Source organism: Leptodactylus fuscus, chromosome 11 (genome assembly GCF_031893055.1).
Source record: "Leptodactylus fuscus isolate aLepFus1 chromosome 11, aLepFus1.hap2, whole genome shotgun sequence".
Lineage (NCBI taxonomy): Eukaryota > Metazoa > Chordata > Amphibia > Anura > Leptodactylidae > Leptodactylus > Leptodactylus fuscus.
Window position 1 is genome coordinate 84,852,958 of NC_134275.1, and position 19,283 is coordinate 84,872,240.

Below are 19,283 nucleotides of genomic sequence, written 5' to 3' on the forward strand. Positions count from 1 at the left end.
ATCACCCCTGTCCTGCAGATAGATAGGTTACTGTCACCAGACCCAGCATATCACCCCAGCCCTGCAGATAGATAGGTTACTGTCACCAGAACCAGCATATCACCCCAGCCCTGCAGATAGATAGGTTACTGTCACCAGACCCAGCATATCACCCCAGCCCTGCAGATAGATAGGTTACTGTCACCAGAACCAGCATATCACCCCAGCCCTGCAGATAGATAGGTTACTGTCACCAGACCCAGCATATCACCCCAGCCCTGCAGATAGATAGGTTACTGTCACCAGAACCAGCATATCACCCCAGCCCTGCAGATAGATAGGTTACTGTCACCAGAACCAGTATATCACCCCAGCCCTGCAGATAGATAGGTTACTGTCACCAGAACCAGCGTATCACCCCAGCCCTGCAGATAGATAGGTTACTGTCACCAGAACCAGTATATCACCCCAGCCCTGCAGATAGATAGGTTACTGTCACCAGACCAGCATATCACCCCAGCCCTGCAGATAGATAGGTTACTGTCACCAGACCCAGCATATCACCCCAGCCCTGCAGATAGATAGGTTACTGTCACCAGAACCAGTATATCACCCCAGCCCTGCAGATAGATAGGTTACTGTCACCAGAACCAGCGTATCACCCCAGCCCTGCAGATAGATAGGTTACTGTCACCAGAACCAGTATATCACCCCAGCCCTGCAGATAGATAGGTTACTGTCACCAGACCAGCATATCACCCCAGCCCTGCAGATAGATAGGTTACTGTCACCAGAACCAGCATATCACCCCAGCCCTGCAGATAGATCGGTTAGTGTTAGTTTGCTTCTCCATTTTGTCCATGACTACTGTTATTATTCTCTCTTATCAGCCTCCTCTTCCATTAACTCCATGTGTCCCACATCTCTACACCTCTGTATGGCAGACTCCGGTAATAGTCTGACAGTGTATTGTGAATATTCCGGGACATCCAGGTAGTGATATAATCTCTGTATATATTGATGAGGGGAATCCTTTACATCTACAGCCATTTATCGCTGCGGCAGACGGTGACCAGGCTGTTTCTTCAGAGCCGCATGTAACAGGTGCAAAGGTTCTTTATGTTGAGCTTTGGTACAATAAGACAGGAACAAAGTCAGTAATAAAGCGGAGACCTGCCCATATTACGTGTGTGTATATAAAGCACTCGCTGTGTGTACGGTGTACTCTGTATATTTGTAGGTGCCCATCATCAGACATGGCGTTCGTGTCACCTCTCGGCTACCAGCCAGTTTACAACCCGGTAAGTGACGTCTTGGCCCTTCTTTCTCTTTCTGATTATTTTTTATTGCATTTTCGGAACCTCATAAGAACATTTTCTAGCCTATCTTAACGTATTTTTTGGGGCACATTTATTAATATTTGGCGCCACTTTTGAGGCCGCTATCGCCACTTTCCTGTAGGTGACGTGGCCAGGGATGTGGCATTGGCGGGGTCTTCGGCCTTGTCAGATTTATGATCATTCCAATCATTGATGCCAGAAGCCTGGGTCTTATCTATCTGCCCCCCCCCCCCCATATCATAGGTCTGTATAGGAGCTGAAGTTGCACCGAAGCAATAAAAAAATCTGTTGCAAATGTTTACACGCCCTGCGACACGTCTTTATACAGAATGGTTCACTCAATGTCTTTCATATTTATCCTTCTTTGTTTAGGTCCTCCCTTTGAGACAACCAGTATATGGCGGTCTGCGGCCGGGGATGTCGGTTTACATTCAGGGGATGATCCCTCATCATGCTAAAAGGTAAACAACACGAAAATCATGCCAAAAACCTCAGCGTCAACACAATGGAGGGAATTGGGAATAGATGTGGCGCATCTCGTGCAAGCGGCTCGTTTATGGGCCACAGATGCGCCATGTTGTTGTCTGGTGTAGATGTCATGTGAGGGGGACCTCAGATATTAAGAGGTCGGAGCCTTATAATAATTCAGAAGCGGCTCGTGCCAGTCGGGGCTTTATTATGAAATAAGAACATAAGAACATTAAGAACATATGCATGCTGGGCAGAACCAAGTGTGCATGTGTCTGGTGGAGGGCAGAGGAATAGGTCTCGGCCGACAATTAGATAAGTACTGACCGAATGTATGATCGCCCAGCCTATGTGATAGGTGATGTCATCAGTGCAGAGTAAATATATTGTATTCTTATCACCCTGGTCACAATATAATGTGGATGGGGACTGTGTAACTCAGGGTAATAAACTTATATGGCCCTACATGGCTATAAATGTTAATGGTTCTTGTAGTCCACCAGGTACAGTCTGGCTTATCGAGAGTTCTCTGGTGCTGTTTTATTGCAGGTATTAGCACACAGTCCTTATCTAGTATACTGTATAGTCCCTAAAGCGGACGTGCACACCTAGAGAGGTGAACCCTACACCCCCTGGTACTGCAGAATGGATGACGTTGTACAGAATATCAAACTGACTAAATAATTATTAGAGGTCCAAGAACTATGGAAGCCTAAACTAAATGTACACTACACTGGACCTATCTTGTATATGGCGCCTGGACTTCCTGTGCCCTAGAGATGGATCCATAGACACAACGGCCTGGAGAAGACACCATTGACTTCTATGGGAGAGTTTTCTAGACCTGGTCAGGGGTCATTGTGTAGGGGGTGGGGGTGGGTGGATAAAACGTTACCTATGTAACTGGTGGATTCTGTATCTTATCTACATATACGTGATCGCTGTGATCATCAGTGTGCTGTAAGTGAGGTGACTGCTGCAAAGAAACCTCATACAGTCTCAGCATATTAACTAGGCCTAGTGGCCACAATAAGAACTGCAGGGTTGTTTTTTTTTTTAGGAAATATTTCTCTTCTCACCCATTGGCAGGCTAGTGGTTGTGTTTCTTGTTGGCTAGGGGTTTCAATGTTGGGATCCCACTGATCAGGAGATCAGAGGTCTTGTTTTTCCTGTCTGAATCGAGTGGTGGTCATCGTCCCGCCATTCAATCTCTATGAGACACTCGGCTATCTTCATCAGACACAAGGACGTTATATAGGGCAGCAGTGCTTGGTTATAACCATTGTATTGAGTCCTCATTTTGATCAGTAGGGGCCCCAGTGATGGAACCCCCAACCATAAGGCAGTCATTACCAGTCGTGTGGGCACAGAGCACCACCATACTCATACCCTTGTCTTCCTCTTAGTTTCGCCGTGAACTTTACGTGTGGTCAGTTTGACGGATCAGACATCGCTTTCCACTTTAATCCCCGTATCAATGAGAAACAAGTGGTGATGAACACGTCCCAATCCCGGTCATGGGGAGGAGAAGAGAGAAAGAACGACGGGTTCCTCTTCCACAAAGGAGGCTACTTTGAATTGGTGATTTTTGTCAATCCTGGAGGCTACCAGGTGAGGAAGCAAAATAATGAACTCCATGATGTGGCGGTCATCCATCTTGGGCCATCGTGACCCTACGTTGTCTTTCTCTCCAGGTCAATTTAAATGGTTCCCACTTCTATCACTACAACCATAGGATTCCTCTAGAGCGGGTGGACAATGTCCATGTGAACGGAGATGTGACCATCCAGTCCTTGAGCGTTGTCGGAGGAGGAGGTGGGGTGAGTTAAAATGTATTTCTGAAGGAAGAAACTGGAAATGGAACTTAAAGGGGTCCTATTGATGGCCATATAGCGACAGCGCCCTGCCACGATAGAGCATGGAGCTTTCTGAGTCTGTGCGCTGTGTAGTACATAGTCCGGACACTCCCCGCAATGGCTGGTCTGTGCCATCTCTACAAAATGTCCCTTTGTTGAGTCAACTCTTGTTGTTGAGGATATTTGGCACTAGGGGTGACGTTTCCCTGCAGCACCACCAGTGGTAAAACGAAGCATTACACAATGTCCATTCAGATGATTGGGTTGTCTATGTAATACAGGACAGGTCGGGTCCTCCAGAGCCAGAGACGCTCTTGGTTCTTCTCTCTATAGGTTTTTTTTTTTTTTAAGATTGAACGATCCCTTTCATGTTAAGAAGAATTATAAGGATAAGAGTTCGGGGTGATAGTATTACAACTGAGTTGGTTATTTATTGTGTACATTTATGTCCTAGGGCGTTGCGATGCCTCCTGCCTACCCACCAAGTGGGGTAAGTGTCACAGGATAGAGCCGCTGGATAGGCCATCTGTTGTCATGTGACCAGTATAATGTATAGTCTCTTTTTGTCTCTCAAGGTGGCACCAATGCCCGGGTATCCATCCATGAACCTACCGGTGAGTATCGTATACCAGTGACTCTGTGTATATATACTGTACTGTATATATGGTCCACCATCCTAATCTATTTTCTTCTTATGTTCTCAGGCAATGGGAGGACCCACTTATAACCCGGTTAGTATACAGGGCTCGTATGGAGCCGACATTGTCATACTCTGTATATCCATCGAGACTCGTCTTTCAACTTGAGTATTCCCAACAGATCGGGGGTTAGAGATTTCCCAAGTCTGGTGCCGATAGTAAAACCATTGTACAATCTTGGACTCTTAAGAACTAAGAATTGATTTACCAAATTCCAAGAATTAACCGATAAGCTCTACCTAACCTACAGGACATGATAGGATGGACTCCCATTGGCGTCTGTTGATGGTGTTATGGTGGAACCAATAAGATGTCAAAGGGAGTGGAAGTCACCAAGGAGTTAACAATATCCTCACGACTAGGGTTGAGCGATGGGGATCGGAAAAGATCGGATTCCGATCCCGATTTTTTTTGGCAGGATCGAGGTCTCACGTTACTTCCCACAATGATTGGCCACTGAGACCTTGGAAAAGATCAGATACCGATCCTGATCTTTTTTGGCAGGATCGAGGTCTCACGTTAGTTCCCACAATGATTGGCCAGTAGCCAAGTATTGTGGGAACTAATGTGAGACCTTGATCCTGCACAAAAAGATCGGTATCGGTATCTGATCTTTTCCGCTCCCGATTGCTCAATCCTACTCACAACATGAGGTCTTGGGGCGATTTGAGCAGTAGGTTTGAGAATGGACCCTTACATGTATTTCTTGTTAATATCTCTGTGCGTTTCCTACTTGCAGACTGTTCCTTACCGTGCAAACATCCCTGGAGGAGTGACGCCTAAGAAGACCTTCGTCATTAGAGGATTCATGCCAATGGGAGGCCAAAAGTGAGGGCGTAGCGGTGCTATACTGTGACTCATCATGGTCTAATACTAAGTATATATAAATGAGCAAATATCAACATCATCTATTACTGAGCTCTGCCATTCCTAGAGCCATCGTGATTTCCATCATTTGCCGCCATGTTGTTCTTCGGTCTGACCTCTTTTGCTGGTTCTTGCCTTAGTACATAGTTATAGTGGACAGGGCGCTATTTCCGATGCAAAAATCACAATTTCCTGCATAGAACTTACCCAGCATGATGATAATGGAATATTTAGCGCCAATAAGACGGAAGAGGAGAGTCGTAGAGGATTGCACCTAATATACTAAAAGGCTCGGGATAAATCTCACATTAGGGCCAATTTTGTAAGACCTATTAACCCTTTAGATATGTTTTTGAAGTCTGGGAGAGAACCAAACCCTACAAAACAAGCGAGATCCTGTAGACTCTAGGTTGACTTTGGTTGAATTCGGCTAAGACCCACATCATCAGTGCCGACCCCGTGATCATAACACATTGCTCTGTCTCTGTCCCCGGGACCACAGTCCAATACCCTAAAATTGTTATGATTGAAATTTTTTTCTCTTTCAGGTTCAACATTAATTTTAGGTCATCATCTGGAGATATCGCTCTTCACTTCAATGTTCGCCTGAATGAGATGACGGTGGTGCGGAACAGCCATATCCGGGGCTCCTGGGGCTCCGAGGAGAGGGGCATGTCAAACAATCCCTTTGTGCCGGGGCAATATTTTGATGTGAGTATCTGTACTTCCAGGGGTGGGAGTTGGGGATCGATGGGTTCACAAGAGGTGGCGGTGCAGACAGTGCATGGTGTTACCTCGGTCACTCTTTTGGGGCAGTCCATGGTGTTACCTCGGTCACTCTTTTGGGGTAGTCCATGGTGTTACCTCGGTCACTCTTTTGGGGCAGTCCATGGTGTTACCTCGGTCACTCTTTTGGGGCAGTCCATGGTGTTACCTCGGTCACTCTTTTGGGGCAGTCCATGGTGTTACCTCAGTCACTCTTTTGGGGCAGTCCATGGTGTTACCTCGGTCACTCTTTTGGGGCAGTCCATAGTGTTACCTCGGTCACTCTTTTGGGGCAGTCCATGGTGTTACCTCGGTCACTCTTTTGGGGCAGTCCATGGTGTTATCTCGGTCACTCTTTTGGGGCAGTCCATGGTGTTACCTCGGTCACTCTTTTGGGGCAGTCCATGGTGTTACCTCAGTCACTCTTTTGGGGCAGTCCATGGTGTTACCTCGGTCACTCTTTTGGGGCAGTCCATGGTGTTACCTCGGTCACTCTTTTGGGGCAGTCCATGGTGTTACCTCGGTCACTCTTTTGGGGCAGTCCATAGTGTTACCTCGGTCACTCTTTTGGGGTGTTCATCTGGTCAGGTGTCCATTGATGGGTTGTCTAATACACAATTGTTTATTCCTACAGATCTCCATCCGCCCCGGTAATAGCCGATACAAGGTCTATGTGAATGGGCAGCATTTCTGCGACTACCGCCACCGCTTCTCCGCCCTGCAAATGATCACCACCCTGGAGATCGATGGAGATGTCGTGTTGTCACTTGTACAGTTTTAAGGAACCTCCAAATGTCATAGAAAGATAACTGAAGTCTTTGTATTAGATAATTTTTTTTAAAGGGACGGGCACCCAGGTCAAGATTCTGAAACTGAGCACGTGCGATTATAACTAATAAAATATTGTTATTGAGGAGATAATGGTGAGGGTTTTTTTTTATGTGGATTAGGTTTCCGTTTGGGGGTCCCTAAATGGATGGAAACCCACGCGCAGATGTGAACGGGGCCTCAGGAAAGTTGTCAAGTTTCTATTTCATTCATTATAATTAGCATTACAGGGAACGCCATAAACCCGGGGAAATAAGTAGAAACAAGATGGCGTCCAAAAAGTTGTACAGAGCATTTCTACAAGGACATCCGAGTCATGGCAGTATTTTGGTGAAAAGTGGCCTAATAGGAATATAGTAGGATAGTTGTGTAATACGCGATACATTTCGCCTCTCTATTCCTCACAATGACCCCCTTGTACACAAATGAACATTCATAAGATTCCTTATATCTGATCATTGCTCTATATAAACATGTTGACGGTTATCTGACTACTGAGCAGGCCAATATGTCGGCCTTCGAGAGTCCTCTGAAAATAAGCTGACTGCAGGGCGCCGACTACTGGGACCCCAAGTGATGAGCGGCGATCTGGAGGAGAACCTGATCACAAGTGATTAATTCTCCTGCAGTGCCCCTACAGGAATAATGAAGAATTACAAGAAAAATGATTGTCTAATGCCCAGGGACACCGAGTCCTCCAGACAGAGAACGTGAGATGTTTGTAGCTTCCGACATCCCATTATGTAGTCTTCTCCTCTCTTCCAAATTGCATCTATAATACAGTATATATATATATATACACCTGGAGGGACAGTAGTAGCTTCCATATCATCGTTTTTGGACAGGTAACTGCTCTTGGGTGTGATCTGCTAACCTATCCATAGTGGTTGTAATGGCTGAGATGGGACCATCGTTGGGACAAGAACACCAGGTTGGGGCGTTAAGTAAATAAATAAATGGTTAACTCCTCGGTGCTTGGTAATGGCCACGTGACTACAGACAAGTGTCTCCAAGGTCAGTCAATGGGCAGGAAAGTGATTGTCCTTCATCCGGTGCTCAGAGATCGACGCGTCTATGGGAGGAAAACTAAATGTATGTCCACGAGTTGTACAATGTTGTATGTGCAGGCTCTACATAGGCCAGACACCGACAATGTAGGAACGGGGTGTGGTATGTGGGTGCAGCTCTATATAACATGTCCTACCCTCTACCCTTGTCCCACAGACCCTTTCCATGTCCCTCATTGTAATCCTAGGACACCACTTCATCATGGCCGTCACCACAGCCAGCATCGCTGTCCGTCCGGCCTCTCCTAACTGATAAGCCTGGTTAATAATATCAGCAATCTCCAGCCCTGCCCCATATTACACATAGACCTCGTTGTAATTGCTTTGTGGTCAAAGGGAAGGGAACGTCAGCTCTGCCCGCAGGAATCCTCCATTAGGATGATGTGTGACTGGTGCGGAAGTGGAGAACGAAACTCGCAACGACTGTCAAAGTCTGACCATTGGTCGCCCAGATAATGGTCTGAAGGGGCCGCGGTGCAGAGTCAGTAACAGGGCTCCTCACCTATAAGGGATCAGTTATTAAACTGGGGTCTTCCATGTGGCAGGAGGGGTCAGACATCGGGGTCCGGGTCCAGTTCTGCGTTCCCTTCTGGAAAAAAATACATCTGCATTATACAATTCTGGTGAAAACAAACCGCAAAATCTCTTCTGTTTATCACAACGTTTCTGCTCCATTTTTAAAGGGAACTTGTCAGGGTGATTGGGGACACTGTGCCACCCATAGATCCTTATAGATTGGGGGTTTAGGGCCCCAATTTGCCCTGTTATAAAGCAATGTACAGCCATATTAAAAAATACAAACCCTTTACCCTCCCCCTGCCGCAGGATTCCTCGCGCCGGTGCAGCTCATCACTGAGTACAGAGGAGTATAACAGCCCCAGTGCGCATGCGCCATGTAGGTCGCCCATTCCATATCGTGTCCCATGTAAGCAGTAATAGGATGGAGGTATAGAGCGGACAGTACAAAGGGAAGTCTTATAGGGCCACACAGGCAAAAATAGAAAGACTAGGACAAGGCAAAGGAACCATAAAACTCGTAGATAAAAGAAGAGGATAAAGCAGTCAGCTGATGTCTGGCTCAGTTGTCTCATCCCATGACCATAACCATATATACAGTATATCTGCAGACAATCAAGAGTTAAACAGTATTGTAATTATAATAGTTAGAGAATTTAGTAGAAAAGATTTTAAAGATTTTATCTCATGAACCCCCGAACGAAAACCTGTAGGCATAGAAAAGCGGTTACCTGGGAAAACATGTCAGCGTTACTTTTCTCTTCGCATGTTTCGTATGGAAACCGAACAGAAACCCCAAGGACCCCTTTATAGATTATGGTAACCGTTTTTCTATGCATATAGGTTTCCGGTCAGGGGGTCCCCAAGTGGACTTCCCAAATGTGACCCGGAGCTAGTGCTGCACCTGCACCCTGGATTGCCACCATTCAGTAGTCACCCTAATAAATGCATCTTTGTATTGGAGCTGATGACACTTAGCGCTCTCAGGAGTTACGTCTCTGGATATGTCTATCATACACTGTCTAATAACATATGGCCTCCTCTATAGTATACACTAACTGCTGTATACTGTCTAATAACATATGGCCTCCTCTATAGTATACACTAACTGCTGTATACTGTCTAATAACATATGGCTTCCTCTATAGTATACACTAACTGCTGTATACTGTCTAATAACATATGGCCTCCTCTATAGTATACACTAACTGCTGTATACTGTCTAATAACATATGGCCTCCTCTATAGTATACACTAACTGCTGTATACTGTCTAATAACATATGGCTTCCTCTATAGTATACACTAACTGCTGTATACTGTCTAATAACATATGGCCTCCTCTATAGTATACACTAACTGCTGTATACTGTCTAATAACATATGGCCTCCTCTATAGTATACACTAACTGCTGTATACTGTCTAATAACATATGGCCTCCTCTATAGTATACACTAACTGCTGTATACTGTCTAATAACATATGGCTTCCTCTATAGTATACACTAACTGCTGTATACTGTCTAATAACATATGGCCTCCTCTATAGTATACACTAACTGCTGTATACTGTCTAATAACATATGGCCTCCTCTATAGTATACACTAACTGCTGTATACTGTCTAATAACATATGGCCTCCTCTATAGTATACACTAACTGCTGTATACTGTCTAATAACATATGGCCTCCTCTATAGTATACACTAACTGCTGTATACTGTCTAATAACATATGGCTTCCTCTATAGTATACACTAACTGCTGTATACTGTCTAATAACATATGGCTTCCTCTATAGTATACACTAACTGCTGTATACTGTCTAATAACATATGGCCTCCTCTATAGTATACACTAACTGCTGTATACTGTCTAATAACATATGGCCTCCTCTATAGTATACACTAACTGCTGTATACTGTCTAATAACATATGGCTTCCTCTATAGTATACACTAACTGCTGTATACTGTCTAATAACATATGGCTTCCACTATAACAGGGGTAGGGAACGTATGTCTCTCCAGCCATTGCAAAACTACAACTCCCAGCATGCATACCTGCTCTGCGGTTCTTGGAACTCCCATGGAAGTGAATGGAGCATGCTGGGAGTTGTAGTTTCACAGCAGCTGGAGAGCCAAAGCTTCCCTACCCCTGTACTACAGCGTCCTGTACTGTCTAATAACATATGGCGTCCACTGAGCGCTGTATACTGTCTAATAACATATGGCGTCCACTGAGCGCTGTATACTGTCTAATAACATATGGTGTCCACTGAGCGCTGTATACTGTCTATATGGCGACCACTGACCGCTATATACTGTCTAATAACATATGGCGTCCACTGAGCGCTGTATACTGTCTATATGGCATCCACTGACCGCTATATACTGTCTAATAACATATGGCGTCCACTGACCGCTGTATACTGTCTAATAACATGTGGCGTCCACTGACCGCTGTATACTGTCTATATGGCGTCCACTGACTGCTGTATACTGTCTAATAACATATGGCGTCCACTGACCGCTATATACTGTCTAATAACATATGGCGTCCACTGAGCGCTGTATACTGTCTAATAACATATGGCGTCCACTGAGCGCTGTATACTGTCTATATGGCGTCCACTGACCGCTATATACTGTCTAATAACATATGGTGTCCACTGACCGCTGTATACTGTCTAATAACATATGGCGTCCACTGACCGCTGTATACTGTCTAATAACATATGGCGTCCACTGACCGCTATATACTGTCTAATAACATATGGCGTCCACTGACCGCTATATACTGTCTAATAACATATGGCGTCCACTGAGCGCTGTATACTGTCTAATAACATATGGCGTCCACTGAGCGCTGTATACTGTCTATATGGCGTCCACTGACCGCTATATACTGTCTAATAACATATGGTGTCCACTGACCGCTGTATACTGTCTAATAACATGTGGCGTCCACTGACCGCTGTATACTGTCTATATGGCGTCCACTGAGCGCTGTATACTGTCTATATGGCGTCCACTGACCGCTATATACTGTCTAATAACATATGGCGTCCACTGACCGCTGTATACTGTCTATATGGTGTCCACTGAGCGCTGTATACTGTCTCTGCACCGCTATGCCCTGGTATGGACGCATATTATGGTCACGTGTAGGAGTCTTATAAGCTCTGAGGATCGGCAGGGTCTTTCCTTGTCCACCTTTATGGTCTCCTTGCAGACTATTATCAGATTTCTGCTTCTATGAAGATTATGATAAGACGTCCAAAGGTTTCTATTGCACACCGGAGCGCTGAGCCAGGAGCAAAGGTGAAACGCATGAATAAGCCGTGGCCCCTGCCCATGTGACGTGTGTATATAAGGAGCCTTCTGTGTACGCTGCACTTTGTGTGTTTCCAGGACAATCTCAGACATGACGTTTGTTTCACCTCTCGGTTACCAGCCCGCGTACAACCCGGTGAGTAACTCCCAGCTCCTTCCTGCTCAATCGCCTTCCAAAATGAGGGTTCACGTTTTCTAAACTCTGCCCAAATGGAGTCGTCATCGTTACGATTCCCATCTATTATTATTGGTCATTCCTGTGGGGTGTGAGGGTTAAACATAGCCTTAGGTTATGGGATCGGTCCGTCATGTTCTGTAGGGACTCGCGTATGTTTCTGTACGTTCCGTACGAACACCATAAACCTTACAGTCCTGCATTGATCTCTTATTGTCTCTTGTAATAGACGGACATGGCGTCACAGCGTCAATAGCAATGAGAATAAAGCAGCCTCGCAACGGGTTATTATTGGCTTCCATGGTTTCAGACTACAAACAAGCCCAACGTGTAGTCAGATCCCATCGTCGTGTTACTTCCATCTATCTGCCTCCTCGTCTACAGCCTGTAGACGGCGGTTTGAAAAATATCAGTAGAGCAGGGATTTTCGGACACAGGGATTCCTAATGTGTTTGTGTTTCACAGTAATTTTCTACTTTTATACATATTCTAGGGAAAGGAGGGATTTAGAAGTTTTATTTTATTTTATTTAAGCTTTTTTTTCACTATTTTATTGCCCCTTCCCCCTAGGGGGCGTGAACCTGCAGTCATCTGATTGCAAGTCCCATAGACGGCAATAGAAGTGTATTACCGTCTATGGGAGATTCTCTGTGTTACTATAGTGGCTGGTCATAGACTAGCCGCAATAGTAATATAACAGTGACAGGCCTGGGAGCCTTCAGTTGGCTCCCGGCTGTCACCAGAACAGGTCGGCTCCTGCAACCTCGCCGCGCAGGAGCCGGCCTGCAACTTTAAAGGTATGGGGCTGGTAGCGACCTGCCTCGAGGGGTATTCTACACTTTGGGGGGAAGGGGAGGTTAAGTTTTAATGCCCACAATTAGAATGCATTCTGACTGTGGGCATCAGCTTTGGGCCTCCGCATATAGCGACCGCTTTGCCGCCATTATTCTTACTGACCCGGCATCAAACCCTCCCCGGCAATAGAAGGGAAGGGTTTTAGACGCTGGCACAGGTGCCGGGGCCTGCGGCTTTGCCACGCTCCTGCCGCTGGCGATGCTCCACATTCGGACTATAGGACGCACCCTCATTTTCCCCCCATATTTTGGGGGAAAAAAGTGCGTCTTATAGTCCAAAAAATACGGTAGGTCTCTATAGGAACTGTGGATACAATGTAGTAAAATTGTATCAATTATTTGCAATGTGGCTTATATATATATAAGATAAGATAAGATAAGATAATCCTTTGATGAATGGAACATTAGGACCCCACTGTATTCATGTTCGTGTGCTCAGATGTTTATGGGTCGGTCACTCCTCGTCATTCTTACTTGTGCACCTTTGTTCAGCCTGTACCTTTCAGGAATCCGATTTATGGCGGTCTGCAGCCGGGGATGTCGGTTTACATTCAGGGGATGATCCCTCATCATGCTAGTAGGTAATTGTCTTTTGGCGCAGATTTTCATACTTGTTCATACAGATTTTGGTGCATTGGAGCTGTAGAAACCCTAAAGAAAGTGAGAAGTCTATAAGATCCATTGTATAAGAGATACCACTGGTGCTGACTGTCTCCAGACTTAGGACAGCCCCGCAGGCAATGCTTTTCTCTACACAATACCCTGCTGGAGCCTGGATGGACCTGCTGGAGCCTGGATGGAGTCTACCTTATCAGTCAAGCCTTGTTTGACTTGGCTCAGTAAACCGGGTTAAACTTTTTATGGCACTTGGTTGATGACAGTAATATCAGGCACAATTTGGGTATTAGCACAAAGGCCTTATCTGGTTGTGCGCCATAAAGCAGTGGTGCACACCCTATGAGTCAGATCTATATCTTACATTGCATAATTCGCTTTAGGAAAGAATGATGTAGTATCTTAAAGTCTAACAGCTAGGACACTTGGTCCCCAGGTTGTTCACTTTCTGCTCAAACAATATTTCAGGGTGCGGTGACCTTACAGGATGCCCTCCCTGATGGCTCTTAGGTTCCTCTCCGGTTCCTTATAACTAGTTCCCTTTAAGGGAGCCATATGTAGACTAAAAGATACAGAGGATGGTTTGGCAGCAGCCCAAGGTAAAGGCCAGTCAACCTAAGCTTAGACAAGGGGAGACAACTTGTTCTTCTCTCTTGCAGGGCTTCCTGGATAGGTAATTGGTTGGTGGCCCATGTTCCTCTTGGCCCCTCTTGTAGACTACACCCCTTTGCTTGGTTGTATATTGACCTATAAGCCAAAGGAGATGGTAAGAGGAAGTAATTTCAGGAGTAGATAAGGAAATTTGACCAATGTCTACAGTCCTGCTCAAGGTGCACATCTGATCTGAGCTATTTTTAATGCTTTGGTTTGTGATGATCCTCGTGAGCTTTGCACCGATCAGGTTACAGATACAGTACAGATAAGATAAGGCGTATAGATCTAGCAATTGTTCACCTGGGATGTTAAGTTCTAGATGGTATAACATTGATGGCCTATGCTTGGAAAAGGCCTATAACATGTTATTTGCCAATTCTTGGGGGTGTCAGAGGTCAGACCCTCACTGATAAGTAGTGATGGTCTCTGGTGACATGAAGGATTGGAGCAAGCAACACCCACACATGTAGATCCACAACGGTGATTTCCTGGGTAATTGCAGAGCAGAGATTTTACAAGGTTCGGGCCATGACATGAGAAGACATTTTGCAGGAAGGATCCATCATACCAGGTAGAGATGTAACTTCATTGTCCTTGTCTTCCTCTTAGGTTCTGTGTGAACTTTGCCTGTGGTCAGTATGACGGATCAGACATTGCTTTCCACTTTAATCCCCGCTTTGATGGAAAGGACAAAGTGGTGTTTAACACTCTTCAATCCGGATCATGGGGAGGAGAAGAGAAAAAGAAAGATGGATTCCCCTTCCACAAAGGGCGGCACTTTGAATTGGTGTTTTTTGTCAATCCTGGAGGCTACCAGGTGAGGAACATCTACTACGACGACAATGATGACGACAACTACTACTACTACTACGACTATGACGATGACTACTACGACTACGACTATGTCTACGACGATGACTACTACTATGACTACGACGATGACTACTACTACGACTAGGGCTACAACGATGACGACAACTACTACTACGACTATGATAATGACTACTACTACTACTACAACTATGTCTACGACGATGACTACTACTACGACTAGGACTATGACGATGACTACTACTACTACTACGACTACGATAATGACTACTACTACGACTATGTCTACAACGATGACTACGACGATGACTACTACTACGACTAGGACTACAACGATGATGACAACTACTACTATGACTACGATGATAACTACTACTACGACTAGGACTATGAGGATGACTACTACTACAACTATGACGACTACTACGACAATGACTACTACTACTACTATGACTATGTCTACGACGACTACTACTACGACTAGAACTACAACGATGACTACTACTACTACTACTACTATGACTACGACGATGACTACTACTACGACTAGAACTACAACGATGACTACGACGATGACTAGGATTATGACGATGACTAGTACTACGACTACGACGATGACTACTACTACGACTAGGACTATGACGATGACTACTACTACTACTACGACTACGATAATGACTACTACTACGACTATGTCTACAACGATGACTACGACGATGACTACTACTACGACTAGGACTACAACGATGATGACAACTACTACTATGACTACGACGATGACTACTACTACGACTAGAACTACAACGATGACTACGACGATGACTAGGATTATGACGATGACTAGTACTACGACTACGACGATGACTACTACTACGACTAGGACTATGACGATGACTACTACTACTACTACGACTACGATAATGACTACTACTACGACTATGTCTACAACGATGACTACGACGATGACTACTACTACGACTAGGACTACAACGATGATGACAACTACTACTATGACTACGACGATGACTACTACTACGACTAGGACTACAACGATGATGACAACTACTACGACTAGGACTACAACGATGACTACGACGATGACTAGGATTATGACGATGACTAGTACTACAACTACAACGATGACTACTACTACGACTACGGCTTTTGCTGCATATGAACATTATTGTTTACCAATGGTAGGTCGTCCTTTTCTGACAATAATGACCATCGGTTCTCCTTTTGTCCAGGTGAATGTAAATGGTTCCTTCTTCTACGAGTACCAGCATAGGATTCCTCTAGAGAGTGTGGACAATGTTCAAGTGGATGGAGATGTGACCATCCAGTCTTTGAGCGTTGTTGGAGGAGGAGGCGGGGTGAGTAAAACATTGGTTGTGGTTACTTGTCAACGATAGGAAGAGGCTGGAGGAGAAAGGTTGGACATAAGGCAAGCACTGGATGAGGAACAAGATGGAGAGAGGACTGTAGAAGGAGAGGACCATACCGGAGATACACAAAGTGGTCTGGTGATTAGGAAGGGAAATAAGTAGATGAGGAACAGGTTGGATAGAACTGGAGAGATTAACGTCAAGGACATAAAAGAAGACAATGGTGTCCAGAAAAGTAAAAGAGGAACATGGAATTGGGAAGGGAAGTAGAAACATTGAGGTGGATCATGGTAGGGACCGAGAAAGGAAGTGGTAGGTGTAAGGGGACCATGAACAGGAGACTGAATCTCGTCATACACTCTTTCGTGCTACATATTTGCTTTCTAAGTCCACAACACATACCGAAGAGAGGGCAGTAAGACACTACTAGACACCTCTGGTGGCAGGTTACCCTCCTTGAAGTTGAGAACAACATGCCTTACCCTTCATACATCCGATATCTATTTGGAGAGAGTCAGGACACACTCATACACATTAGATGGTTGGTTGGCCCGGCTGAAATTAGGACCTTCATCTAGGAAGGAAGGAGATAAGGTCAATGTAATGACCCCATACACATAAGAAAAAAGTGGACCAAGCACGGCAATTTTAGTAGAGCATGTCAAGTATCTTAAGTGTATAGGGGCCTCCTAAATCTCCCCCCACAGATGACACCACACGAGGGAAGTCCTATCAAATCCTATCCTTTGTTCACCCAGGAGGTCACCAGAGGTATCTGCAGTGGTCAGTCTCAGTTATTCTGTATACTCGGCTAAGCCATGTACATGTGTATGGGGTATATATAAGGTAGCAGATATAAGGTACAAAAGGAGCCGTAGGTAAATCTCAGCCCCCTGATATAATAAAACTTCCCTTGCATTTTTCAATTTTCTCTCTCGTAGGGCCCAATGATGACTCCTGCGTACCCATCAGACGGGGTAAGTTATAGCATCACACTGGATACATACTCTGATAGAGACATTGGATGTTCCATGTGTTGTGTCACTGATGGTCATTGTAATGGACATTCTCTCTCTGTATCTCAAGGTGATGCCACTGCACGGATACCCATCCATGACCCTGCCTGTGAGTATACATAGACATTCACATTCACGTTACTCTGTGCACATAGATTTTTACTCACGTAACTTCCAATATTCTAATTTCTTTTTCATGTATCTTCTCAGGCGATGGGAGGACCCAGCTATAACCCGGTCAGTATACAGGAGTTTGGGCCACTCTGTGCATGTCCACAACATGTCTTTCTGTCCTCTAGTCCAGTGACCTTAGTTATCAAGTCTGTACAACAGGTCAAGTATAAGGTTGTAGATGAAGGGGCATCCACATTGCGCCCGTGTCAGCCCTGTGTCAGTCAACCAGGATTCCGTCCTGAGCCCTGGAGAAACTGAGCAGGGGATGTCTCTCATTTGAATGGGTTTAAAAGCAAACCACCAGGGTCCGTCTGCAGCCTCTCCGTGGGGAAACTGGCCCACTTTATCACCCACATCAGTAACTGCACCTTCTGCCCCTTAAATCCTCTGTGCCCTCTTAAAGGCATCCTCACTACATGCTCCTGTAGGGTTACGTGGCACCAGGGTACTCATCTGGTTATTTTTTTGTCCCCTTGCAGTCTGTTCCTTACCGCGCCTTCATACCCGGAGGAGTGACACCCAAGAGGACCTTTGTGATTCGAGGATTCATGCCAGAGGGAGGCCAAAAGTGAGCATAACCTTTATACAGTTACCTCCTGTAGCTCCCTCTAGTGGGTGCAGCAGATAACCAGAATATTACATAAAACCAAGACCCTACAGATATGTAATAACTTCTCTCTCTTTCAGTTTCCACATTAATTTTACGACATCAAGTGGAGATATCGCTTTACACTTCAATGTTCGTCTGAATGAGTTTACAGTGGTGCGGAACAGTCTCCTGGGGGGCTGCTGGGGCGCCGAGGAGAGGGAAATGGCAGACAACCCCTTTGTGCCAGGACAGTATTTTGATGTAAGTGTCTGGGGATCCTGGAAGGATTGGGATGACAAGAGGTGGAGGTGCAGACAGTCTATGGTATTACCTTGGTGACTGTTTTGGGGGTTCAGTTGGTGATTGGACCAATAATGATGTGTCTAATACAGAACGCTCTATTCCTACAGATCTCCATCCGCACCGGAAATGGCCGATACAAGGTCTATGTGAATGGACAACATTTCTGTGACTATGCTCACCGCTTACCAGACTTGCAAATGGTTGAAAACCTAGAGATTGATGGAGATGTGGTGTTGTCCCTTGTACAGTTTTAAGGAACCTCCAAAATGGGACATAAAGGGAGTGTCACCAGAATCAGCCCTGCAGATAGATAGGTTACTGTCACCAGAACCAGCATATCACCCCAGCCCTGCAGATAGATAGGTTACTGTCACCAGAACCAGCATATCACCCAGCCCTGCAGATAGATAGGTTACTGTCACCAGAACCAGCATATCACCCCAGCCCTGCAGATAGATAGGTTACTGTCACCAGAACCAGCATATCATCCCAGCCCTGCAGATAGATAGGTTACTGTCACCAGACCCAGCATATCACCCCAGCCCTGCAGATAGATAGGTTACTGTCACCAGAACCAGCATATCACCAGCCCTGCAGATAGATAGGTTACTGTCACCAGAACCAGCATATCACCCCAGTCCTGCAGATAGACAGGTTACTGTCACCAGAACCAGCATATCACCCCAGTCCTGCAGATAGATAGGTTACTGTCACCAGACCCAGCATATCACCCCAGCCCTGCAGATAGATAGGTTACTGTCACCAGATCCAGCATATCACCCCAGCCCTGCAGATAGATAGGTTACTGTCACCAGAACCAGCATATCATCCCAGCCCTGCAGATAGATAGGTTACTGTCACCAGAACCAGCATATCACCCCAGCCCTGCAGATAGATAGGTTACTGTCACCAGGACCAGCATATCACCCCAGCCCTGCAGATAGATAGGTTACTGTCACCAGAACCAGCATA

General features: G+C 45.5%; 1 protein-coding gene across 1 annotated transcript; it reads left to right on the forward strand.

Annotated features, from left to right (window-relative positions):
* The first annotated feature begins 1,207 nt into the window (after positions 1-1,207).
* Positions 1,208-19,039, forward strand: LOC142185603 (uncharacterized). The gene is made up of 20 exons (XM_075261029.1): positions 1,208-1,280; positions 1,692-1,780; positions 3,194-3,398; positions 3,482-3,607; positions 4,098-4,133; positions 4,219-4,257; positions 4,348-4,374; positions 5,081-5,169; positions 5,757-5,919; positions 6,608-6,747; positions 11,794-11,851; positions 13,237-13,325; positions 14,623-14,830; positions 16,092-16,217; positions 17,171-17,206; positions 17,316-17,354; positions 17,456-17,482; positions 17,899-17,987; positions 18,107-18,269; positions 18,419-19,039. The coding sequence occupies exons 1-20, from the start codon at positions 1,236-1,238 to the stop codon at positions 18,563-18,565; spliced, it is 1,941 nt and encodes a 646-aa protein (XP_075117130.1). The 5' UTR covers positions 1,208-1,235; the 3' UTR covers positions 18,566-19,039.
* Positions 19,040-19,283: the final 244 nt, after the last annotated feature.